General features: G+C 34.8%; 2 protein-coding genes across 2 annotated transcripts; both read right to left on the bottom strand.

The window, feature by feature from the left end:
• Nucleotides 1-248: 248 nt before the first annotated feature.
• LOC148129083 (olfactory receptor 14C36-like) lies at nucleotides 249-1,016 on the bottom strand. Its single transcript, XM_087946024.1, has one exon. The coding sequence runs from the start codon at nucleotides 1,014-1,016 to the stop codon at nucleotides 249-251; it is 768 nt and encodes a 255-aa protein (XP_087802150.1).
• A 13,258-nt stretch (nucleotides 1,017-14,274) lies between these two features.
• LOC113429872 (olfactory receptor 14A16-like) lies at nucleotides 14,275-15,189 on the bottom strand. The gene has a single exon (XM_026692379.1). It carries the CDS (start codon nucleotides 15,187-15,189, stop codon nucleotides 14,275-14,277), a length of 915 nt encoding a protein of 304 aa, XP_026548164.1.
• Nucleotides 15,190-23,373: the final 8,184 nt, after the last annotated feature.

Here is a 23,373-nt window from a genome sequence, read left to right on the forward strand (position 1 = left end):
CCTAACATTATGACTTCTAACCCCCAACTTAATCTCAGTTAGTTCTGTATAGAAGGCAGGATGTGAGAAACATAATTTCACTATTTCATGTAAAAAAACAAAATATGATATATATTGACACATTTGATTCTGCACATGTAACAAATCATGATTTAGAGTAAACTACATACATAACCCAAATTAGGAAACCTCATCTTTTTACAAGTTGTCATTATCTTATATAATAATTACATGAAAAAATATTTGTATTACTTCTTGTCAAGATGCCTCCAACCAAGGAATTTCCAAAAGGCAACTTTGACATCTTTGTTTTTCATGCTGTAGATTATTGGATTCATCAGTGAAGGGACCACAGTATATAGTATAGTACACAATTCCTCCAAGCTGGGAAGAAAGTTTGGCATCAAGTAAGCAAAATGAGCCAAGAAGCTATTACCAACAAACAGGGAAACAACAATGAGGTGAGGGATGCAAGTGGAGAAGGCCTTTTCCCTTCTCTTAACTGAGGGCATTCTCAGCACAGTGGAAAAGATCCACACATAGGACAAGATAATGAATGAGAGGCAGCCAACTCCTAAGAATGAACTAAAGACAAGAACCCAGGTTTCATTCGGATAAGAATCAGGACAAAAAAGCTTGATTAATTGTGGAACTTCACAGAATAATTGATTGATGGTGTTGGAGCAGAATGGCATTGAAAAAATATTCCCAGTGTGTAGCAAAGCATGTAGAAATCCAATCACCCAGGCCCATCCAGCCATTTGTAGACAAATTGACCACTTCATTATAGATGCAAAGTGCAATGGGTGACAAATGGCAATGTATCTATCATAGGCCATAATAGTGAGAATGAACAGGTTGGTTGTAAGGAAAAAAAGAATGAAAAACATTTGTGCTCCACATTCAGAGTATGATATCCATGTGGAGTTCATGAAGGTATTAAATACTGATTTTGGAATTATGAAGGAAGTACAACCAAGATCACCGATGGATAAGTTGATGAGAAAGAAATACATAGGACTGTGAAGATAACTACTGGCTGCTACCAAAAGAATAATCAGGAGATTTTCCACCAAAATAAAAACATATGTAATCAGGCATAATATGATATATAAAATCTGAACCTCTCGATTTCCAGAAACTCCAAGAAGTACAAAATGTGTTACACTTGTTCTATTAGACAGGACTTTGTATTCTCTGCTGTAGGAAAATGAAATGCACATATTAGCAATGTAATAGCATATAATATCTTGCAATATTATAGCATATAGTATGACCACTTCTGTTATTTCATAACAATATGAACAGTTTATATTATTCGTAATAGCATTCTGTACCATTCTGATTTTTTAAATATATGAATGTTCTTAAAATATGAAAAGTATATCTTTCTTCTGTAAAAAATATTTACAAAATAATAAATACTACTAAAATTAATAGATAAACTGTAGTGTTTATTGAACATAAAGAATGCTACAAGTAGACCGGTGGGCTTACCTGCAAATTCAAAATAGATATAGCCAGGACAAGAAAAAATTTGGAATTTATGCTAAGCTACAACAATTAGATAAAATCCTGGTAGGCCCAGATAAAAAAAGTATAACTAAATTTTATAATTATTTATTAGAGATAGAATTAGAAGAGGAAGTAGTCAAAGGCAACATGATAGCTTAGAGTAGAAACATAGGACGTAGCATTACATTATTAGAATGGGAAAAGGTCTGGACAAGGAATAATAAAATTACAAAATCAGCAACATATAAAGAAAATGCCTATAAAATGTTTTATAGATGGCATCTCTCACCCTCGAGAATAGCGAAAATGTCTCCTAACATGAATCCAAATTGCTGGAAATGTAAAAAGAAACATGGAACATTCTTTCACATGTGATGGTCCTGCACTGAAGCCCAAAGATACTGGCATAGAATAAAAAAAGGAAGGAAGAGGAAATAACGGCGGAGCAAATTAAATTAAAACCAGAATTCTTCTTATTGGGGATATTTAATAGACAAATTTCTAAAAAAGTCAAATATATAATACTGCACATTCTTACTGCAGCCAGAATAACCTTTGCACAGTGTTGGAAACAAGCAGATATTCCAACAGAGGAAATGGTCATTCAGAAGATAACAGCCTGTGCAGAGATGGATAAGTTAACATTAGCACTTAAGGAAAAAGAAACATCAGAATATTATAGAAGCTGGGAATGCTGGTATGACTGGATAGAACAAAAATAGAAAATATATTAGTAAACAACGTAAAATGTAAAAGAGGTAGTAATTATATACTCGCAATAAGATGTATTTGTAAATATATCACCAATATTGATAAACAAGGAACCATAGACTGTCGATAATAGAATTGCTAGTTTTTAATCATTTTGTTTCCTTTTTCCTTTTTTTCTGTGTGTTGTGTATGGTTTGTTTGACATTTTAGTTGTATAAACAATAAAGTTTGTTTAAAAAAAAAAGAATGTTATTTATCATTGAATTAATTCTGCTTATTTGCCATGTGTTTCCCAGTAGTCCCACATGTAAATTCCAAACGTATCTTTATAACACTAATCCTATCTTTCTTTATTTGTGCTGTCTGTCAAATCTCTTTCTTTTGACTGATCTCCCAAGTTTTTTTCTCAGTACCCATCTTGCCTTTTCTAAAGTGGCTTCTGTCTGAATAGAGATCACATTATTGTCATTTTATTTTGCTATACTCTAGTATTCAATATACTCTAAAAAGGATACTAGAAATACATTCTTCTCTGGTTAAGGAGACACAGAAATTTTAATATTTCTAAATTTTCAGTTTAAAATACTGTATCTTCCTCCTGCAAAATACTGTAGATGTTTTAGAGATAGGAAGAAACTAGATTTTATAACCATATTCAAATTATTACTTTTAGCCAAGAGTTTTTTTTAAAAAATCAGTATTAAGCTCAGCATTTATTTTCTTTCTTTCTTTTCTTTCTTTTTCTTTTTTTCCAGAAATATATCACAGTAAATCATATTAATTCCATGAAGACAGAATGCTATACTTGATGAAACATTACATTAAATACATCTTTGGAATCACATGGTTCAAGTTGACTACAACTAAACATCCTAAAAGAAATATTGATCAAAAACATGACACCAGAAACACCTGAGAAAATGTAGAAATACCATTTGGGGGCAATTGACTATTCCAGTGTAGCAATATCATAAAAATACACAGCTTAACTGAAATACTATTATTTATTTATTTATTTATTTATTTATTTATTTATTTATTTATTTATTTATTTATTTATTTATTTATTTATTTATTTAAAATGTAATAAATAAATACAAATATCTAAAAAGTTGAGCAGAAAACCAAAAGAGGAAAAATAAGACTTTAAGATAGAGATAAAACATTTACGGATTGATTTTCTGTAGCCTGAATGAAACTGAAATGGCAGATGAGTTTCTAATTATCTGACACAACTTGAATATTCTACAATATTCCCATCAATCTTTAACAAAGTACAAGTAAAGTATTACCTGATATCTTCCATTGTCTTTTTATCTTCTGCATTGATTTATCACATATCTAATATTTCTCTCACTTTTTTATTAACATGTTTGACACTTAGAAGTTTGCTTGGGGGAAAGAACTGGTTTTGAACAGAATCAACTGCTAGAGTCATATGTTTTTGAAGGATGATGCAATTTTTTCATTTCATTCCAATAATTTTCTCCTTCATCATTAAGAAATAGTAGCAGGTGAACAAAAATCACTGGAAGCTGGCATCATGTAAGTACAGCAAAGATTGAGCATATCAATATATTTACAGAGTTTACCACATGAGATTATAATATCAAAATGAGTCTCTCATAGTCTGCCTTGTTTCTAAAGGAAATTAAAGATAAGGTCTTAACTGGTGTAGTTAATTAATCCCATGATATAGTTGTATTATTTGAATTTGTATCATATCTTCTTCTTGACTTACAAACACAGTTGGGACCCAAATTTCATCACCTGCAAGGTAGTCATTAAATTAGTTGTGTTCAATTTTATGATCTTTCTCACCATGATTAGTAAGCAAGTCGCTGTAGTTGTTAAGTGAGTCACATGGTCATTAAGCAAATCTGGATTGCTCCATTGATTTAGTTTGTCAGAAGCTGGTTGTGAAAGTCACAAATGGTGAACATGGGACACTCCAATCATCCAAAATGTATGTAGTTGTCAAGCACCTAAATTTTGATCATACAACATAGGGATGTTTAAATGTGAGGACTGGTCATAAATCATTTTTTCAATACTAATTTAATTTTGAATGGTAGTCAATGATCGATAGTCATAAATTAAGGACTACCCGTATTTAAGTGATATTTCTGTAGAAAACATGGCAATTTGTTGCAGCTGAATAGAAATAGGCAATAACAATTTTAAGCATTTTTTTATTTTTTTTATTGGAATTTGACAAACAAAAAATAAGAGAATAAGAGAATAAAAACAAGAATAATAGAATAAAAATACAATACAGGGACAATAGGCCCATTAATGAACTTATGGACACCCCATCTACTGACCACTTAAGTATGAAGTAAGGTTCACGGAAGTCAATTTGTGACTGAAACTGTGAAAACTTGTAACTGAGACAACTGAATCAGGTAGGGCATTCCAGACTTTGACAACTCTGTTACAGAAATCATATTTTTACAGTCAAGTTTAGAATGATTTACACTGAGTTTAAAGAGTTTGTTCATGCATGTATTATTACGATTAAAACAGAAAAAGTAATTTACAGGTGAACATTACTACGTGTAATTTTGTATGCAATACCATCACCATAAGTGATGCAGTTCTAAGTTATCCAAACTGAGAATTTTGAGCTTAGTAGCATAAAGAATTCTATTGTGTACAGAAGAGTGCAAGACTTTTCTTGTGAAATACTTAACAGATGATACATAATCAGAGTTGGAAGGGACCTTATAGGTCATCTAGTCCAACCCCACCAACTCAAGTGAGAGATCCTACACCATTTCTGACAAATGGCAGTCCAATCTCTTCTTGAAAGTCTCAAGTGATGACCACTTTTGAACCCACTCGATTGTACTGATGTCAGATATATGGTGGGGATTCCAAACAGTTGAACAATAAAAAGTGATCTAAGCATAAGTTTTATAAGCTCTAACTAGCAATACAAAGTTTCCAGAAAAAAAGCTTCAAAAAATTAACTTTACAATTCTTAATGCTTTTTAGCAACACTTTTACAGTGAGCTGTAATATATTTTTGTCTACATGTATTAATGAAATATTACACCAAAGAATATACTTATAATTTAAATGTATGATTAACCAAGTCACAGAGTAATTACAGAAAGCAAAAAAATAAAGAAATTCTGTCATAGTTCAGGCATTCCTATATCTTGTCCCCTTTTGATGTTGCTATGGCAATGTTCATGTTGTTCAATTACAAATTTTTGCTGTAATGTAATAAAGAATATTTTTTAATCTATTATTTTCCTCTCATGCAATCTTCCTTTTCTTCATTTTGCACACTCGAAGATTAGCAGTATCTAAAATTCCAACTGCAACTGCACATATACTAATATAAATTGCACATATTGTAGCCTCACATCTGAATTTTGGGTTGCATTAAATGCAACCTATTATTAACTTACAATTCACACTAAATCAAATATTGCTTAATTTGAACTCCCACTAAACAAACCTACAAAATCTTACCCTAAAATTTTGATTGATGTTCTGAAAGTTCACTTAGATTTACTGAGGTATTTGTAGGAGAGTGAAATGACTAACATTTTTACATTTTAGTAAATATGTGGAAAATTTACAAAAGATTGAGATTAAAAGGTATGTGGGAATGACCTTGGGAGAGTGGGCCCAGAGACATTAACTAGGGAAGAGACTGCATTGTCCTCAGTTGGATAGTGGGTAGGGAAAGAGGCTCAAAAGAGACCCTTTCTAATTTCTTGGGTGTAAAAGAGATGGAAGAAAAATGAAATTGCAAGATTCCATTAATGTAGCCTTACAATAAAGTAGAATTAGTTCATCTGGTTATGTTTCTTGTTTACTCTTTCTGGTAAGGCTGACACTATAACTCTGTACTAAATTTCCATAATGCGAAATCATAAGGCAGCACTTATTATAAGGTTAATTGGACTAGATATGGTGGCATGGGGGTGACAAACATTTTGTGTTTTACATTTCAAGAATAACATTTTCTTGAAATAAACTCATGCCAATTGAGCAATTATTTGCCAAAGAAGTGAAATAGACCTTTTGCATGCTATAGGTTTATACTTTTATGATATGGAAAGTAGGCAGATGGAAAGATGAACATTTTTATCTCCTGGTTTTTACATGAAGACGAAGCCATTTATTTCCATCAATTAGTACCTATAAAAAGTTAACATACAAGTAACTTGATACTAATCAATTTGCTAACTTCTTATTTATATGTTTATAAGTCTATTGATGTCACTGATACTATTCAGTTTTAGTGTTTGTGTTGATATGATGGTGCTACACTTTGCAAGCCAGTTTTACATCAGTTTAAGAGATTATCTCCTCATTCTTTGACTATTTTATTATTCAATTGGTAGGCAGAAATCTCCTCTAATTTTTCTTCATTTGCTTTTAGCTTTGTGGCAGAAATTTGTTGGTCAGAAATTTAAGAGAACAATGAAAGAGGGATTCATACTGCCATCAGCATCAGAAACAAAAACTGAAGTTGAAGAATACCAAATGCTGCAAAACTAGGAAAACAGAAAAATGATCTGCGTACACTTGTCATGTTAAATTCTCTTCGTCATGATTTGCCATCTTTCAAAATGGTGGAGTTTCTGCTGATTAAAACTGCAATGGATGAGGGGAAAGAAAAGAATTTGGAGGTAAGGCAGGAGTTGGATTCTCTTGATTTAAAAATACCAGCATTAAAAGCCAGTTATGAACTTATATAAAACATGAATCACCTGAAGATTATGCTACAGACATTGACACTTGAAATTTAATAAACCATTTTAAATGAATTATTTTATTATTTACCCATTTCCCTAGGTCAAGATAGCAAAGGAATCCAGATACAGCAGAAATTATCCACATAAGATAATATTGCTGGAGCCATGAACTCTTAATGAACCATTCTTTTACTAGGCAAAGCAATTGGTACATGTTTTTCCATGATTCATCTGGTTTTATTTGGACCTCTTTTGTTAATCAGAAGAAACAGCCCAGGAATGCACTACCCAGATTGGATCCTACCTCAAAAGCAATGTCTGATTTTTGGACTTCCGGTTTGTCGGCTTCGCGAGCAACAGGGATTCGCGATACTGCGCGATCCCTGCTGCGCTAGCCGTTTTTGGTGCTCCGATCCGGACAGGTTTGGAGCTAAGGCTGCCCTGCAGGGGCGGCTGAAGATAGGGGGGATCCGGAGAGGGGTTTGTGGGTGTTGATTGATGACTTTGGGATTGTTCTATTTTTTGAAATATCTTGGTTGTTGCAAGAAGAAAGAGGGGGGGAGAAAAGAAAAGATTTATAATGGCTTTTTCTGTTGAGGAACTGAGAAAAGAATATGAGCAAACAAAAAAAGATGGCAAAGATGGTGTGAAAGAAGCCTTCCTTTTTTTAGAAATGGCGTTTGCTACCTATCAACAAACACTACAACAGATGGAGGAAGAAGAAGAAGAAGAAGAAGAAGAAGAAGAAGAAGAAGAAGAAGAAGAAGAAGAAGAAGAAGAAGAAGAAGAAGAAGAAGAAGAAGAAGAAGAAGAAGAAGAAGAAGAAGAAGAAGAAGAAGAAGAAGAAGCCATCTTTAATGAATTTCAAAATTTAACTAAGAAAGAAGGAAGAAAGAAAGGAAGGAAAATGAAGGACTTAAGATTTAAAAAACACTCAAGAAAGAGAAAAATAAGGTGCAAAATCAATATAATGATAGTAAACAAAAGAAAAAGGAACACAACAGAGAAGGGAAGCCAGTAAGGCAGAGGCTAGGAGAAGGGGGGTAGAAAGGTCTGGTGGGAGAAGAAAGAAAGGAAAAGGTGGAGAAAAGCCACAAAGTTTTGAAATCAGATGGGAAAAGAGGAATCTTTTTTTAGGGACAAAGGGTAAAGTATAATTTCTTTAAAAAAGATTTTGCAAGGTACATAAGATGGTATTGTAGCATTTGTATTAGAAATAGAAAATTAGAATGGTTTAAGAGTTAATAAGAGATTAAAATGTTGAAATGTTTATTAATGATTGATTTTAAAATTTAATAAAATATTAAAGGGAATGTTTAGAATATTGAGTTTTAATTAAAGAGTTTAATATGACTATGGTATTGATGTTATTATAAAATTATTATTGTAGCATTTGTCTTTGGAAAAGGCAATGGGAATGTTATAAGATTCAATATTTAGATCTATTATTTAACTATGTATTTAATCATTTTGGATTTATTATTTTTCTTTTATTAAAAAAAAATTAGTAGATAGAATGTACCAAGCAGAATCAGATTGGGTATTAGGTGTTATTTTAAATGTTAATCTAATTAATTTAAGGGGAAGATAGAAAGGCATCATACTCTGATTAGTGATTTCAGGAGAAATTCTTTTTTTTTTATTATAAGGAATGAGACAAAGGGATAAAATGGACAAAAGATACAAATATAATGACTCAAATAAAGATGGATTAAATAAGATAGAATTAAGAAGAGTGAAATGTGTGGAGAAGCTAATATAAAAGACATAGAATGGTAAATAAAATAGGTAATGACATGTAAGATGAGCATGAATATAATTGAAGTCCATGTAGAGAGAGGTACCTGGGGCCAAGTTACTTTCCTAAAAGATTTTTTATATGTTTGTGTGTTGTGTGTTTATGTTTCTGGGAGAATTAATAAAACCTTGCAGAAATATAGAATGAGAATAATGGTAACCAAGTCAGAAAGAAATAGATGAAATAATAATAGTGAAATTGAATAAGAGTAAAGAGAAGTAAAGAGAAACTGGATAAGAGGTATTTGTATGCTCATATGGAAATGGTTTAAAATAGAATTATATTGTATAAAATAAGGTTTTATTTGACTTGTAAAATTTATAATGGAAAAAGGTTCAAGTATGTAATGGTTAATGATGGTTTGTTTGTCTTTAAAATTAATAAAATTTGTTTTTTAAAAAAAAGCAATGTCTGATTTTTTTTTTTAAAGTGGGCAATGGGGGAATACTCTGTGTGATACCTTGGATAATCCTATGTGTAGTAGCTGCTAATTGCTAATTATGTTAAATATCCAGATACTTGTTATAATATTTTGTTATTTTTTTTGTGTGTGGTCTAGAAGCAACCAAAATAATTGCAAATGTAAAGTCAACTTATTAGTGAGCATCCCAAATATAAACTCAAAGTTATCCACTGATGCATCTTTTTCATAGCCAACCAGTATTTGTGTAGCATTTCTGCATAACTGGATAATTCTGCAAAGAAAAATAGTAAGTGATGAATATACTGATTGTTCTGCAAAAAAGCCATTTCCTGCTTTCTGAAGTGTCACTTCTTTACATATCCATGACTGTACATGAGATTCACTTCTATACTTCTGACTGTGGGGAAAGGGTTGAAAAAAATAAAATAAAGTTATAACCCAGTACTTTGCTATAATAGAGAAACTTTTTAGGATTCGGAGGAGAACAATGATTCATCATAAAAGATAGGTTTAAAGTATTATGAAAAAAAAATAATGGAAATCTACTGCAGTAGAGAGGGTGGTCTATAACCTTCCTAAATAATGAAACACGGTCATGCTTAATATAATGGTATATTTTCCACATGTGAACACTGAATATTTTAAAAAGGTATTTTACAATTTGCACAAATTTAAATACTCAGGTTAAATTGAATACTAATTGCTGAATTAGACTATATAACATCATTTCTAGATCCATCTGCACTTATGGAATTGATTCATGTTGTTCAATTCATTGCTATGATGCAATGTGTTTATTCTATACTAGTGGAAAAACAATGGAAAAAACAAATTCCCAATTGTTCTTTTTAATTTTTGGTGGCAACATTCAAATATGATTTGTTTGTTAATTTAGCTAATCAATAAAATGTACCTTCAATCCCACATTGATCAGTCAGTGAAATGATCCATTTAATCACACCATAATAGTGGCACATTAGTGTAAAACAGTATAAGTAATAATCTTTGAGAAAAATGAGAATGATAATTAAGAATATTTTTTTAAAGTATGCACGTAACCTGAATTAGAATTAGAAAGCTTGAAGGCTAGTGTTTAGAAGGTTTCGCTATGAATTGGAAAGAAAGGAAGATAGTGTGTCCTTATCAGTAACTACTTTGTCAATGCTCTTTTGCTCGGTTTCCTTTCTTAGGCTTTCTCAAACCATGTGTGATGACCCGTAGTCTCTCAAAATAACCCAAAACCCAAAATATACATTAAAATCCGGTAATGCCTTCAACTTAACTTCACTGTTTTATTAGGCACAGTTTAAAGTCACAAAAGTAAATAATGAGGCAAAAAGAAAACCAAAACAAACCGCATTGACGAGAGTTCCAAAGCAAGCCAAGATAATTAATCATACATTCTAGGAAGATAACCGAGGAGAGTCCATGGGAAGAACACCAGCAAAGATAAACCTCTTTCAAAGAAAACAGTAAACTTTGACTCCAGCAACTCTGACTACACAGTTACAAACTTATGTACATAGCTCCCAGCTGCAAGCCACGAGGAGAATCATGGTAATCTCCTCCTGAGTAGACCTCGCTTTTCCCTGATCCTCTCCTCCCTGCGTGACCTAGGATGGATAGGGGATGGGCCTGGATCCTCCTCTGATTGCTCAGCCGGCCTCTGCCCTTCCCCAGCCTCCTCCACCACCTCTGGAGCCACACTCCCACTCCCTGTTGGCTGTTCCTCCTCTTCCTCAGAGTCAGACTCCACCAGGGGCATGACACTATCCCCCCTGCATGGCCCCCTCCCCCAGGACCAAGACCAGTCTGAAAGGTTTGATTGATTTTGAATCCAGCAGGTCAGTTGAATCCGATGTTTTCTTCCAGGCTATGAAACCCAACTCAACTTGTTTGCTTCAAGGAGTCAGGAAAACTATATGTGCAAAGTCCAGGAAAGCAACACAGTGAAGGCTTGGGCTCAGGTTATGTAAAGCCCAACCATTTCTTTGGGTTGGCTGACAAGTCAAAGTCATTGGAGGGGCATAGGTGACCTTTGTCAGTATCAAGTTCACACAGGTTGGGGCCAGTGGTGGGATTCAAAAAAATTTATACCAGTTCTGGGGGCATGGACCACTGAAAGGAGGAAATGGCTCACATGCTTTGCCCAAGATAGTGATAGGCAACAGGCTTTTAAGGGGCTGCCAGAAGGAAGGGGGGGGGCAATGTATTTTCCAAAGCACCAGAAGGGAAACAAGAAGTAATGGATGGAAACTGAACAAAGAGAGAAGCAACCTAAAACTAAGGAGAAACTTCCTGGCAGCGAGAACAATTAACCAGTGGAACTGCTTGTCTCCAGACATTCTGGGTGCTCAATCACTGGAAGTTTTTAAGAAAAGACTGGACAGCCATTTCTCTGAAACGGTATAGAGTCCCCCCCCCCCAGGTCCCTTCTAAGTGTTATTCTGTTATTCTGATATCTTTCCGAGGACCTCTACTCAGATTTTGCATCCTCAGACTCTTAGCTATTTAGCTGAGGAATAACAGAGTTGAAAGGGGCTTTGGAGGTCTTCTAGTCCAACCCTCTGTTCAGGCAGGAAAACTGAGGATGCCAAAAACTGAGTAGAAGTCATGGGGAAGGTGTCAGAATAGCAAAATAACACTTAGAAGGGACCTTGTGGTGAACCCTATACCATTTCAATATTTCAACTGCAGGTTTCTAAAAATCTAATTTAAAAAATGAGATTAATATCCTAATGAGATTTTTAGAAACCTGCAGTTGAAAGTTCTTCACCTCTCCTTTCCTTGAAGACCCAATTTCATTTGGAATTTAATCCCAAACTGATTACCCTTTTAGCATTTCTCTTGATACTTCTCCAAAATGCACTCCCAAGAAGCCACATCTCCATCTCTCTCTCTCAAGAGATCTAAAGGGGGAGAAACTACAGTACTACTGGCATTCATAGTCTTTCCAAGGATGTGTACAAGAGTCTAAACAGAAAATATAAGCAGGAGCCAAGAAATATTAACATATTACTCACAAATCCCTTCTGGAAAATCAGTATTGATTTAATGTTTCCCAAATGCAATCCTTTGTAGAGCAAATGCTTTGGACTACAGACATTAAATGCATGTAAATCACACCTCTCCCTCCCTCCCTCTCTCCTTCCCTCTCTGTCTCTGTCTCTGTCTCTGTCCTTCTCTCTCTCCCACCCACACTTGGTCTGACTAGAACAGTGCGAGAAGGCAGAAAGCGAGTGGCGGGGCGGTCGCCGGAGCTTGCTTATTTCATCCCCTGGGAGAAGGGCAGAAAGCAAGCTGCTACAACAGTGGTAACGGGATTACTGAAGGGTGGGGCAGGTAGAAGTACTGGGGCTGATGCTCATGTGCACCTATGCTGCCCTCAGCCCGCTTTGTTCATTTTGTTCCCTGGGAGAAGGCAGAAAGTGAGCAGCGGTGGTGGGGGCCAGAGAGTGCAGCCATCTGGCTGCTTGCATTCTTCAATCTGCCATCCCCTGGGAGAAGGCAGAAGGCAGCATGTTCTGCTGCTGCCACTCAATTTCTGTCTTCTCCTGAGGGATGACGAAATGAAGGAAGTGAGCGGCCACAGCGGCTGCATGCTCTGGCTGCTCACTTTCTTCCTTTTGCCCCCAGGAGAAGGAAGACACAGGATGCAGAGGCCAGAGCATGCTGTGGCCACGTCTTTCTTCCTTTTGCCCCTGGGAGAAGGAAGATGTGGGCGGCAGAGGCCAGAGTATGCTGCAGCTGCGCCTTTCTTCTTTTTGCCCCTGGGAAAAGGAAGATACATTCTGAAACACTAAAAACCACATCATTTTCATCACTCCTACTACAAACACGTCCTGTTGCAGTTGATATTATCCCATTTACTTTGATTCTCAGGCCACTCAAATTCAATTGACTTACAGTTGCTATTATATAGTTGCTAACTTGGCAAAGGTTTACTTTACCTTAACACCATACATTTTATAATTGTTATGTTTTAAAATAGCGTTTATTTGCTTTTTTACACGTTATTTTATTTCTGTCTTTGAGCCACTCCATATCATATTGATATATAGATTCAGGTATGTGACTCATATGCGTTCTGATTGATACATTACTGCAAATTCTATTGGAATGTCTTGTAAATCCTTGAATTGAGAAGCATTATGTCTTGATCTTTTTTCCAAGGACTATTGTATGTCATTTGAAAATCCCCAGTTTTGTAATTTTTTTACTTGATATTTTCAAGAGGTATATTTTTTATCTAGCAGGATAATATATATCATATATTGAGTTTGATAATATGCTTTTAGCTAGTATCTGAGCAAATCTAATCATGCCATCTTCAGTTCTAATAAGTGCTGAATCCTAACATTCAAGAACACAATGCACACATTTCAATATCTGAGATAATATCAGTAGGAAAGTGGTTTCCAAGAGACTTTGGCTTTGCTAAAACTATTGTTAATTCATATGGTACCTTTGGTTTTGACATGTAAATTGTGTGAATGCAGTTGATATACAGTTTGTATAATCATGATTCATGCTGCAGCATCACCTGGTATAGGAGAATATTGTGGCTTCCTCAAGTAACTTTTAAATGAACTTTGGATAGTGTAGCATATAAAATCAGACATAGCAATACATTTCATAACAATTTCCCTTTTTATATTAAAATACTCTTGGTATTCATGAAGACAAAATCTGTAAGGTCATTTGCCCAAAGATAACATATAATTTGTTTAATACACTAACAAAAGTGTGCTTTTATTCAGCAGAGACTAGACTCCAAACTTAATTATTAAAAGTAGTCTGCAATTAGTTGTGGGGGTGGGGAAGAAGATTAGTTCATCGCCTTGATACTAAATCCAGGAATTGCAGTTGTGAATTTGTGGAACTCAGGATGCTGCTAAGGCAACTCATAGTACCCTTAAAAGCAGAGCCAGTAAATACAGATATGGGATTGCAGGACATCATTTCTTCAAGTGCTACCATTGATTCAGAGTACTAAGGCCCTACTTCTTATCAACTGTGTTTCCCATTGAAATTTCTTTCCTCAGAAGAAAAACGGGAAAGTTCAATGTGAAGAAAAATAAAAGAGAAAATATTATCAAAAGATAATATTAAAATCTCAATAATTTAGTTAGGATAGAATTGATATTTTTATTTCTTATGCTGTAGATGATTGGATTGAACAAGGGTGGAAGTAAAGAATATAGGGCAGTTAATGAAAAATCTAAATAAGATGAAATGTTAGAGGGGGGTTTCAAATATGCTAAGCATGAAGGTACCAAAAAAATGGAAAAGACTATAAGGTGGGGAAGACAAGTGGAAAAACTCTTCTGTCTTCCTTTCACAGAAGGGATGCTCAACACTGCCTGGAAGATTAAAGTATAAGAGACAATGATAAAAATAAAACAACCCAATATTACAATGATACTCAAAATTATAACTCCAGTTTCAGTTAGATTGAATCCAGAACACGACAATTTTAGCAAGTATGGAATTTCACAGAAAAAATGGTTGACAACATTAGAACAGAAAGGGGTGGAAAAGATGCCACTGGTATGCAACATTGCATAGAGAAGACTTGTGACCCACACCATAATCACTATTTTGGTGCAGGCTTTCCAATTCATCACCAACTCATAGTGCAATGGATGGCAAATGGCAACATATCGATCATATGCCATGACTGTCAGGAGGGAGAATTCAGAAGCTTCAAAGCAGACAAAGATAAAGACTTGTGCAATGCAACCAAAGTAAGAAATGTGCCTGGTATTCATGACAGAATTTATCATGGATTTGGGGACTATGACTGAAACAATGCCCAGGTCCTGCACAGCCAAATTCACCAGAAACAAATACATGGGGCTGTGCAGTTGATGGTCAAAAGCTACTGCAGAGATGATGAAAAGATTTGCTGTTGCAGTTGCCAGATATAATATGAAGAATAAGAAGAAATGTAGAAGCTGCAGGTGCCGTTCTTTGGAGAATTCCATGAGCAGAAAGAAAGACACAATTGTTTGATTTTTCATGTTTAAGTTGGGGCTAAGATGAATGCCACATCTGTAAGGAATCAAAGGTGAGAACCTCATTAAAACAGTGAAGGTGCAGCTTGATATGTACTGAGAACAGAATGGATTTAAATAATAATAATGTGGCAACAATTAAAGGAGCACTACAATGTTTAAAAAATGCCAATGTCCAAGTACAGCATTCCCATATTTTTCAATGGATAATTTATGAAATTAACAACCAAAACACCCTTTTCTTTTTCTCCCCTTCTTCATTCACAATTATTTGCATTGTTGTTATGGTTAAAATCAGGGGTGGGATTCTACCGGTTCAGACCAGTTCTATAGAACCAGTTGTTATGATTCTGCATAGTTCAGAGAACTGGCAAATCATGCCACTGGCTAGCCCCACCATCCCCACCCTCCCCTCCCCTCCCAGTCAGTCCTTATCATGTATGTGCAACATTGCGTACATGCCCAACATTGCTGACTGTATTCTCCCCACCTAGTCACTCCTTAAGATTTTTTTTCTTCCCTCCCAACAATCAGCTGTTCCGATGATCAGCTGTGCTGGGATCCCCCTCGCTGTCTTACTGCTTCACCCAGGAGGCTTCCCTGAGGCCTAGGAGGCAAAAAGGGGTGTGGGACGTGTGCAGGGGGGGTACAGCACCCCCATTCCATTTCTTGCCTTCCTGGGCCCCAGAAAAGCCTTCTGGGAGCAAAGATACCCCCGCAGAAGGCTTCCCTGAGGCCCAGGAATAAAAAAAAATGGGAGGGAGTTGCTGAAGAAGAAGAAGAAGAAGAAGAAGAAGAAGAAGAAGAAGAAGAAGAAGAAGAAGAAGAAGAAGAAGAAGAAGAAGAAGAAGAAGAAGAAGAAGAAGAAGAAGAAGCCACTCCCACCCAGTCACATAGCCATGCCCACCTAGCCACACCCACAGAACTGGTTGTTAAAAAATTTGAATCCCACCCCTGGTTAAAATGTTTGTTAGAATTTGGAAATGCCTGCCAAGACCATTTTTTTACCCAAAGAAGAAATCTTGGAGAATTTAGATTGGTCAATTTCATGATATTTTTACAAGGGTAAAAAAAAAAAAAAGAACAGGAGTACCAGCTTAGTTTAGCATTGTGCTAGCCTAGAAATGAGGAGATTATGAGTTCTTGGCATACCCTAGGCATGAAAAACTGGGTGTCTTTGGGGTAGTCACTAATTCTCAACCCAAATGCACCTCTCAAGATTGTTGTGATGGGAGAAAAAGGAGGAGAAAAGAGTACTCAGTAAGTTTGCTGTCTTGAGTTACTTAAAAATTACAGAGAAGAAATAAAAATATTATAATTAACATAATATAAATATTATGTAATATGATATGATATGATAATATTACTGTACTATACTCACAGTGCATTGCTTTGCATTATATTGCATTACATTACATTGTTGTCTTGGTCTCCTAGAGCATGGGTGTCAAATTCACAGCCTACAGGCTAGAAGCATCACGTACTGGCCACACCTCCCCCCAATTTAGTAAAGGGGAAAAAGCCTGATGCATCACATGATGACAATGTGACACTGCAAGATGGACACCCCTATCCTAGAGGAAAGGCAAGGTACAAACCTATCAAATAGGCTCATAAAGATAAATATAGATGCAGTGCTTGGCAGCAGATATTGTCTAATACCTGAGTAAATACATTTATTACATCATTGATGGCACAAGGCTGAGTGCAGCAGTGTAGGCAAACTCTGCCACAACCAGGAGTTCAATCTGACTGACTCAAGGTTTCCTCAGACTTCCATCCTTCCAGTGTTCATAAAGTGAGGACCCAGATGTTGGGGGCAATATGCTGACTCTGTAAACTGCCCAGAGAGTGCTGTAAAGCACTATGAAGCAATGTATAAGTAATTGCTATTGCTGTTACTATTGATTCAGTCTGGCTCAGCTTAACCTTATAGTCAAGGCTGAACCTTATAGTCAAAAAGTTGAAAAAAATGTTTGAAGGGATTCATTCACTTTTTCATCAAGAATTTAAAACCTAGAGTTTAGAAGAAGTCTGCTAGGCATATGTATTGTCAGAAGAAACCCCATTTTGAAGAAAAATGAGTTGCTTTTTAAAAGTATCTTTAATAAAACCCTGCATACTGCTATTGTAATAGCCATGGAAAAGAAAATTAATATTAAAAAAATCAAGAACAATAATTTCAAACTAAACTTTGGCAGACAACCCCCCTTCTTAACCTTTCCATTGGCATTCCTAACTGCTTGGCATTCCTAACTGCTATGTCTTGTTGATCTAATGGCAGTTATAGAAAAATAATAACTGTAATTGGTAAAGTTGTCAACATTGTCAGCTCTTTCCAATCATAACTTTTTTCAGAGGGTGATTTGCTCTTTCGTGGGACTTCTTTGTTGGGCTCTGCTTCTCTTTCCTTCTTTCCTCTTTTCTTCTTACCTGGAGTTACTCAGAAGATATGCAGAGAAGGACAGCCAATCCTGAGCTTCTTCTTTATTTGACAACTTTTATTCTCCCTGAGAGAAACCTCATTTGAGCCTCTAAAGCCAGATTCTTTTCCCCCTGACTGAAAGAACACCACCACTGTGAACTTGATATTGACAAAGGCCATCTATGCCCCTTCAGTGAGTTGGATTTGTAGAGCAGCCCAAGGAGATGGTGGGATTCACATAACCTGGGCCCAAGTCTCTAACTTTGCATATACAGCTTTCCTGAATCCTTGAAGCAAACAAGTTGAGTTGGGTTTCATAGCCTGGAAGAACAAACTGGCTTCAACTGACCTGTTGGATTCAAAATCAGTCAAACCTTTCAGACTGGTCTTGGTCTTCAGCTTCAAGAGTACCGTGGTTTGAGAAAGCCAAGGAATGCATTGAGAATACTGAGCAAAAGAGCACTGACAAAGTAGTTACTGATAAAGTCTATCTATCTTCCTTATTTCCTTTCCAATTCATAAGGAAACCCTCTGATGCTAGCCTTCAAGCTTTCTAATTCAGGATACTATTTTAGCATAATACAATAATGTGCCACCATAATGGTGTGTTTAAATAGATCATTCCACTGAATGATAAATGTGAGATTTGAAGAACCTTTTATTGATTAGTTAAATTTTAAAACAAATCATAATTGAATGTTCCCATCAAATAATAACAAAGAATAACAAGGAGGGATTTGTTTTTTCCCTTGTTTTTTCCCCAGTATAGAATGAATATCTACCATATCAATAAATTTCAACAGTGTGAATCAAATTTTAAACTTGAATGGAAAACAACATTATTTAATAACTGAAAATGGATCTAGAAATGATGTTATAGATGCTAAATCTAGCAATTAGCATTCAGTTTAACTAGAGAATTTAAATTTATGCAAATTGTAAAATTGTAAAAACCTCTTTTTTAAATAATATCTACATACAGAAGATATACCATTATGTGAAGTATGAACTTGTTTCATTATTTAGGAAAGTTATAGACCATCCCCTCTACTGCAGTTGATTCCCATTATTTTGTTCACAATACTCTTAATCTATCTTTCTGGGTGTAAATTTCTGAAAACAGATATTTGTTGTCCTCCCAATCATAAAAGTTTTTCCATTATACTAAAGCATTAAGGTCTAATTTCATTTTTAAAACACTTTTCCTAATGTCAAAATATAGAAGTGAGTCTAAAACAGTGTCAATGTAAAGAATTGCCAATTTTCCTTAGAAAGCAGGAAAAACATGGCAGTGCAATCAATAAATTCGTCACTTACTATTTTTCTTCACAGAATCATTATCTAGTGATGCAGATATGCTACACAAATTGGTCAGCTATGAAAAAGATGTATCAGTAATTTTGAGTTCATATTTGGTGAAGTCAATAATAAGTTGACTTTACAGTTGCAATCATTTGTTTTCCCTCTTGGCCATACAAACAAATTTTACAAAACAGTATAATAAGTGTTTGGATGTTTAATATAATTAGCAATTAATCATTAATTAGTCTCAACATGAGGAATTCTCCAAGGTATTCCCTCATCGTCCACTATTTTTATTTTCTAAAAATTGCATATGAGGTCTAATATTGAGAATTCTTGAAATTAATTTTTAGGGTATCTTTCCATCTGATAAGCACAAATTTTATTAAAATAATGAAGTCATATACTGCAGACTAGGGAACCTGGCAAATATTCATGAGTCCTAAGATAAGACAAAGTGTTATCTTAAGTCTATCAATGACTGTAATTCATGTTTGCTCCAGGTTGAAAAAAAATGTCCATGAATACTTGATTATAAGTTCTTTTTCACATTGCACAAGGTGGCTCTTGCCTATTTACCACAATCAGTAACTGTGTTAATAAGGACTGCAATTCCTGAGACATCACATGACCATGCTGAATTATAACCTCATTTCCACTTCTGTCATTAAGTGAATCACTGAGGTTATTAAATAAGATATCATATGATCATTACTGCAATTCCATTTCCTTTTCCTCCATTAAGGCTGCTTGTTGGAAGCCATTTGTTTAGCAAATGAATGGTAATCACGTGACTCTTTGATGCTGCAACAATTATAAATGCAAAGTTTGGTTGCAAAGCCATTTCCTAACCTTTGTAACTGTTGCTCAAATGAGGTAGTTGGTGAATACCTGAACCAATTGTAAAATATTTATAAAAGCAAGGATTATCTGAACCATTATAAAATATATTCGACAGTTGTCTGTTCATGACATCTGGAAAGATTTCTTTCTCAGTTTCATTCTTTTGGAAATGTTCTTTGATGACATCCATGTTTATGCCATTTGATGTCCACTTCTATATTCCATTTAATACAGAAGAACATCTGCATCCAAAAGACATCATCTCTCATTGGAAACTTTGAAAAGTGATTTAATAACTTTTCTACCAGTTTATAGCCATATGTGTTGTTTTTCCCTTATGCATGTGTCTATGACCCATTCCATGTGTTATCATGTGAAAGGAATTAGCATCTCATCTGCTCTGTCTGACAGCATAAACCTTTAGGTGGCATAATTTTATTGTGCTTGATTAAGAAATGGTTACTGGCTCCCTCTCCTCTTCTTCTGGTGGCGCTTGTGTATATTTTTCTCATTGCAAGTTCTTGTCCACATTATTTAAAATAGGAGACAATACAAATAAATTTGCCCTATCTTTATAAAGAAAAAACACTAAAAACCTATTTTGATGAAATCGAAAAACCATATGCTAATGAAATGTCAAGATTTCATGTAGGAATTCATGAGAAACAATGGGCAGCATCCAAAGCAGGAATTTTTTGACATCCTTAATACTCAAGAACAAGACACAGAAACCAGAAGAAGAGGAGAGGGAGCCAGTAACCATTTCTTAATCAAGCACAATAAAATTATGCCACCTAAAGGTTTATGCTGTCAGACAGAGCAGATGAGATGCTAATTCCTTTCACATGATAACACATGGAATGGGTCATAGACACATGCATAAGGGAAAAACAACACATATGGCTATAAACTGGTAGAAAAGTTATTAAATCACTTTTCAAAGTTTCCAATGAGAGATGATGTCTTTTGGATGCAGATGTTCTTCTGTATTAAATGGAATATAGAAGTGGACATCAAATGGCATAAACATGGATGTCATCAAAGAACATTTCCAAAAGAATGAAACTGAGAAAGAAATCTTTCCAGATGTCATGAACAGACAACTGTCGAATATATTTTATAATGGTTCAGATAATCCTTGCTTTTATAAATATTTTACAATTGGTTCAGGTATTCACCAACTACCTCATTTGAGCAACAGTTACAAAGGTTAGGGAAATGGCTTTGCAACCAAACTTTGCATTTATAATTGTTGCAGCATCAAAGAGTCACGTGATTACCATTCATTTGCTAAACAAATGGCTTCCAACAAGCAGCCTTAATGGAGGAAAAGGAAATGGAATTGCAGTAATGATCATATGATATCTTATTTAATAACCTCAGTGATTCACTTAATGACAGAAGTGGAAATGAGGTTATAATTCAGCATGGTCATGTGATGTCTCAGGAATTGCAGTCCTTATTAACACAGTTACTGATTGTGGTAAATAGGCAAGAGCCACCTTGTGCAATGTGAAAAAGAACTTATAATCAAGTATTCATGGACATTTTTTTTCAACCTGGAGCAAACATGAATTACAGTCATTGATAGACTTAAGATAACACTTTGTCTTATCTTAGGACTCATGAATATTTGCCAGGTTCCCTAGTCTGCAGTATATGACTTCATTATTTTAATAAAATTTGTGCTTATCAGATGGAAAGATACCCTAAAAATTAATTTCAAGAATTCTCAATATTAGACCTCATATGCAATTTTTAGAAAATAAAAATAGTGGACGATGAGGGAATACCTTGGAGAATTCCTCATGTTGAGACTAATTAATGATTAATTGCTAATTATATTAAACATCCAAACACTTATTATACTGTTTTGTAAAATTTGTTTGTATGGCCTAGAGGGAAAACAAATGATTGCAACTGTAAAGTCAACTTATTATTGACTTCACCAAATATGAACTCAAAATTACTGATACATCTTTTTCATAGCTGACCAATTTGTGTAGCATATCTGCATCACTAGATAATGATTCTGTGAAGAAAAATAGTAAGTGACAATTTATTGATTGCACTGCCATGTTTTTCCTGCTTTCTAAGGAAAATTGGCAATTCTTTACATTGACACTGTTTTAGACTCACTTCTATATTTTGACATTAGGGAAAGTGTTTTAAAAATGAAATTAGACCTTAATGCTTTAGTATAATGGAAAAACTTTTATGATTGGGAGAACAACAAATATTTGTTTTCAGAAATTTACACCCAGAAAGATAGATTAAGAGTATTGTGAACAAAATAATGGGAATCAACGGCAATAGAGGGGACGGTCTATAACTTTCCTAAATAATGAAACAAGTTCATACTTCACATAATGGTATATCTTCTGTATGTAGATATTATTTAAAAAAGAGGTTTTTACAATTTTACAATTTGCATAAATTTAAATTCTCTAGTTAAACTGAATGCTAATTGCTAGATTTAGCATCTATAACATCATTTCTAGATCCATTTTCAGTTATTAAATAATGTTGTTTTCCATTCAAGTATAAAATTTGATTCACACTGTTGAAATTTATTGATATGGTAGATATTCATTCTATACTGGAGCAAAAACAAGGGAAAAAACAAATCCCTCCTTGTTATTCTTTGTTATTATTTGATGGGAACATTCAATTATGATTTGTTTTAAAATTTAACTAATCAATAAAAGGTTCTTCAAATCTCACATTTATCATTCAGTGGAATGATCTATTTAAACACACCATTATGGTGGCACATTATTGTATTATGCTAAAATAGTATACTGAATTAGAAAGCTTGAAGGCTAGCATCAGAGGGTTTCCTTATGAATTGGAAAGGAAATAAGGAAGATAGATAGACTTTATCAGTAACTACTTTGTCAGTGCTCTTTTGCTCAGTATTCTCAATGCATTCCTTGGCTTTCTCAAACCACGGTACTCTTGAAGCTGAAGACCAAGACCAGTCTGAAAGGTTTGACTGATTTTGAATCCAACAGGTCAGTTGAAGCCAGTTTGTTCTTCCAGGCTATGAAACCCAACTCAACTTGTTTGCTTCAAGGATTCAGGAAAGCTGTATATGCAAAGTTAGAGACTTGGGCCCAGGTTATGTGAATCCCACCATCTCCTTGGGCTGCTCTACAAATCCAACTCACTGAAGGGGCATAGATGGCCTTTGTCAATATCAAGTTCACAGTGGTGAGTGTTCTTTCAGTCAAGGGGAAAAGAATCTGGCTTTAGAGGCTCAAATGAGGTTTCTCTCAGGGAGAATAAAAGTTGTCAAATAAAGAAGAAGCTCAGGATTGGCTGTCCTTCTCTGCATATCTTCTGAGTAACTCCAGGTAAGAAGAAAAGAGGAAAGAAGGAAAGAGAAGCAGAGCCCAACAAAGAAGTCCCACCGAAAGAGCAAATCACCCTCTGAAAAAAGTTATGGATTGGAAAGAGCTGACAATGTTGACAACTTTACCAATTACAGTTATTATTTTTCTATAACTGCCATTAGATCAACAAGACATAGCAGTTAGGAATGCCAATGGAAATGTTAAGAAGGGGGTTGTCTGCCAAAGTTTAGTTTGAAATTATTGTTCTTGATTTTTTTAATATTA

This window comes from Notechis scutatus, chromosome Z, assembly GCF_049901735.1.
Source record: "Notechis scutatus isolate UNSWTSFEM ecotype Mainland chromosome Z, rNotScu1.2, whole genome shotgun sequence".
In the NCBI taxonomy this organism is placed as follows: Eukaryota; Metazoa; Chordata; class Lepidosauria; order Squamata; family Elapidae; genus Notechis; species Notechis scutatus.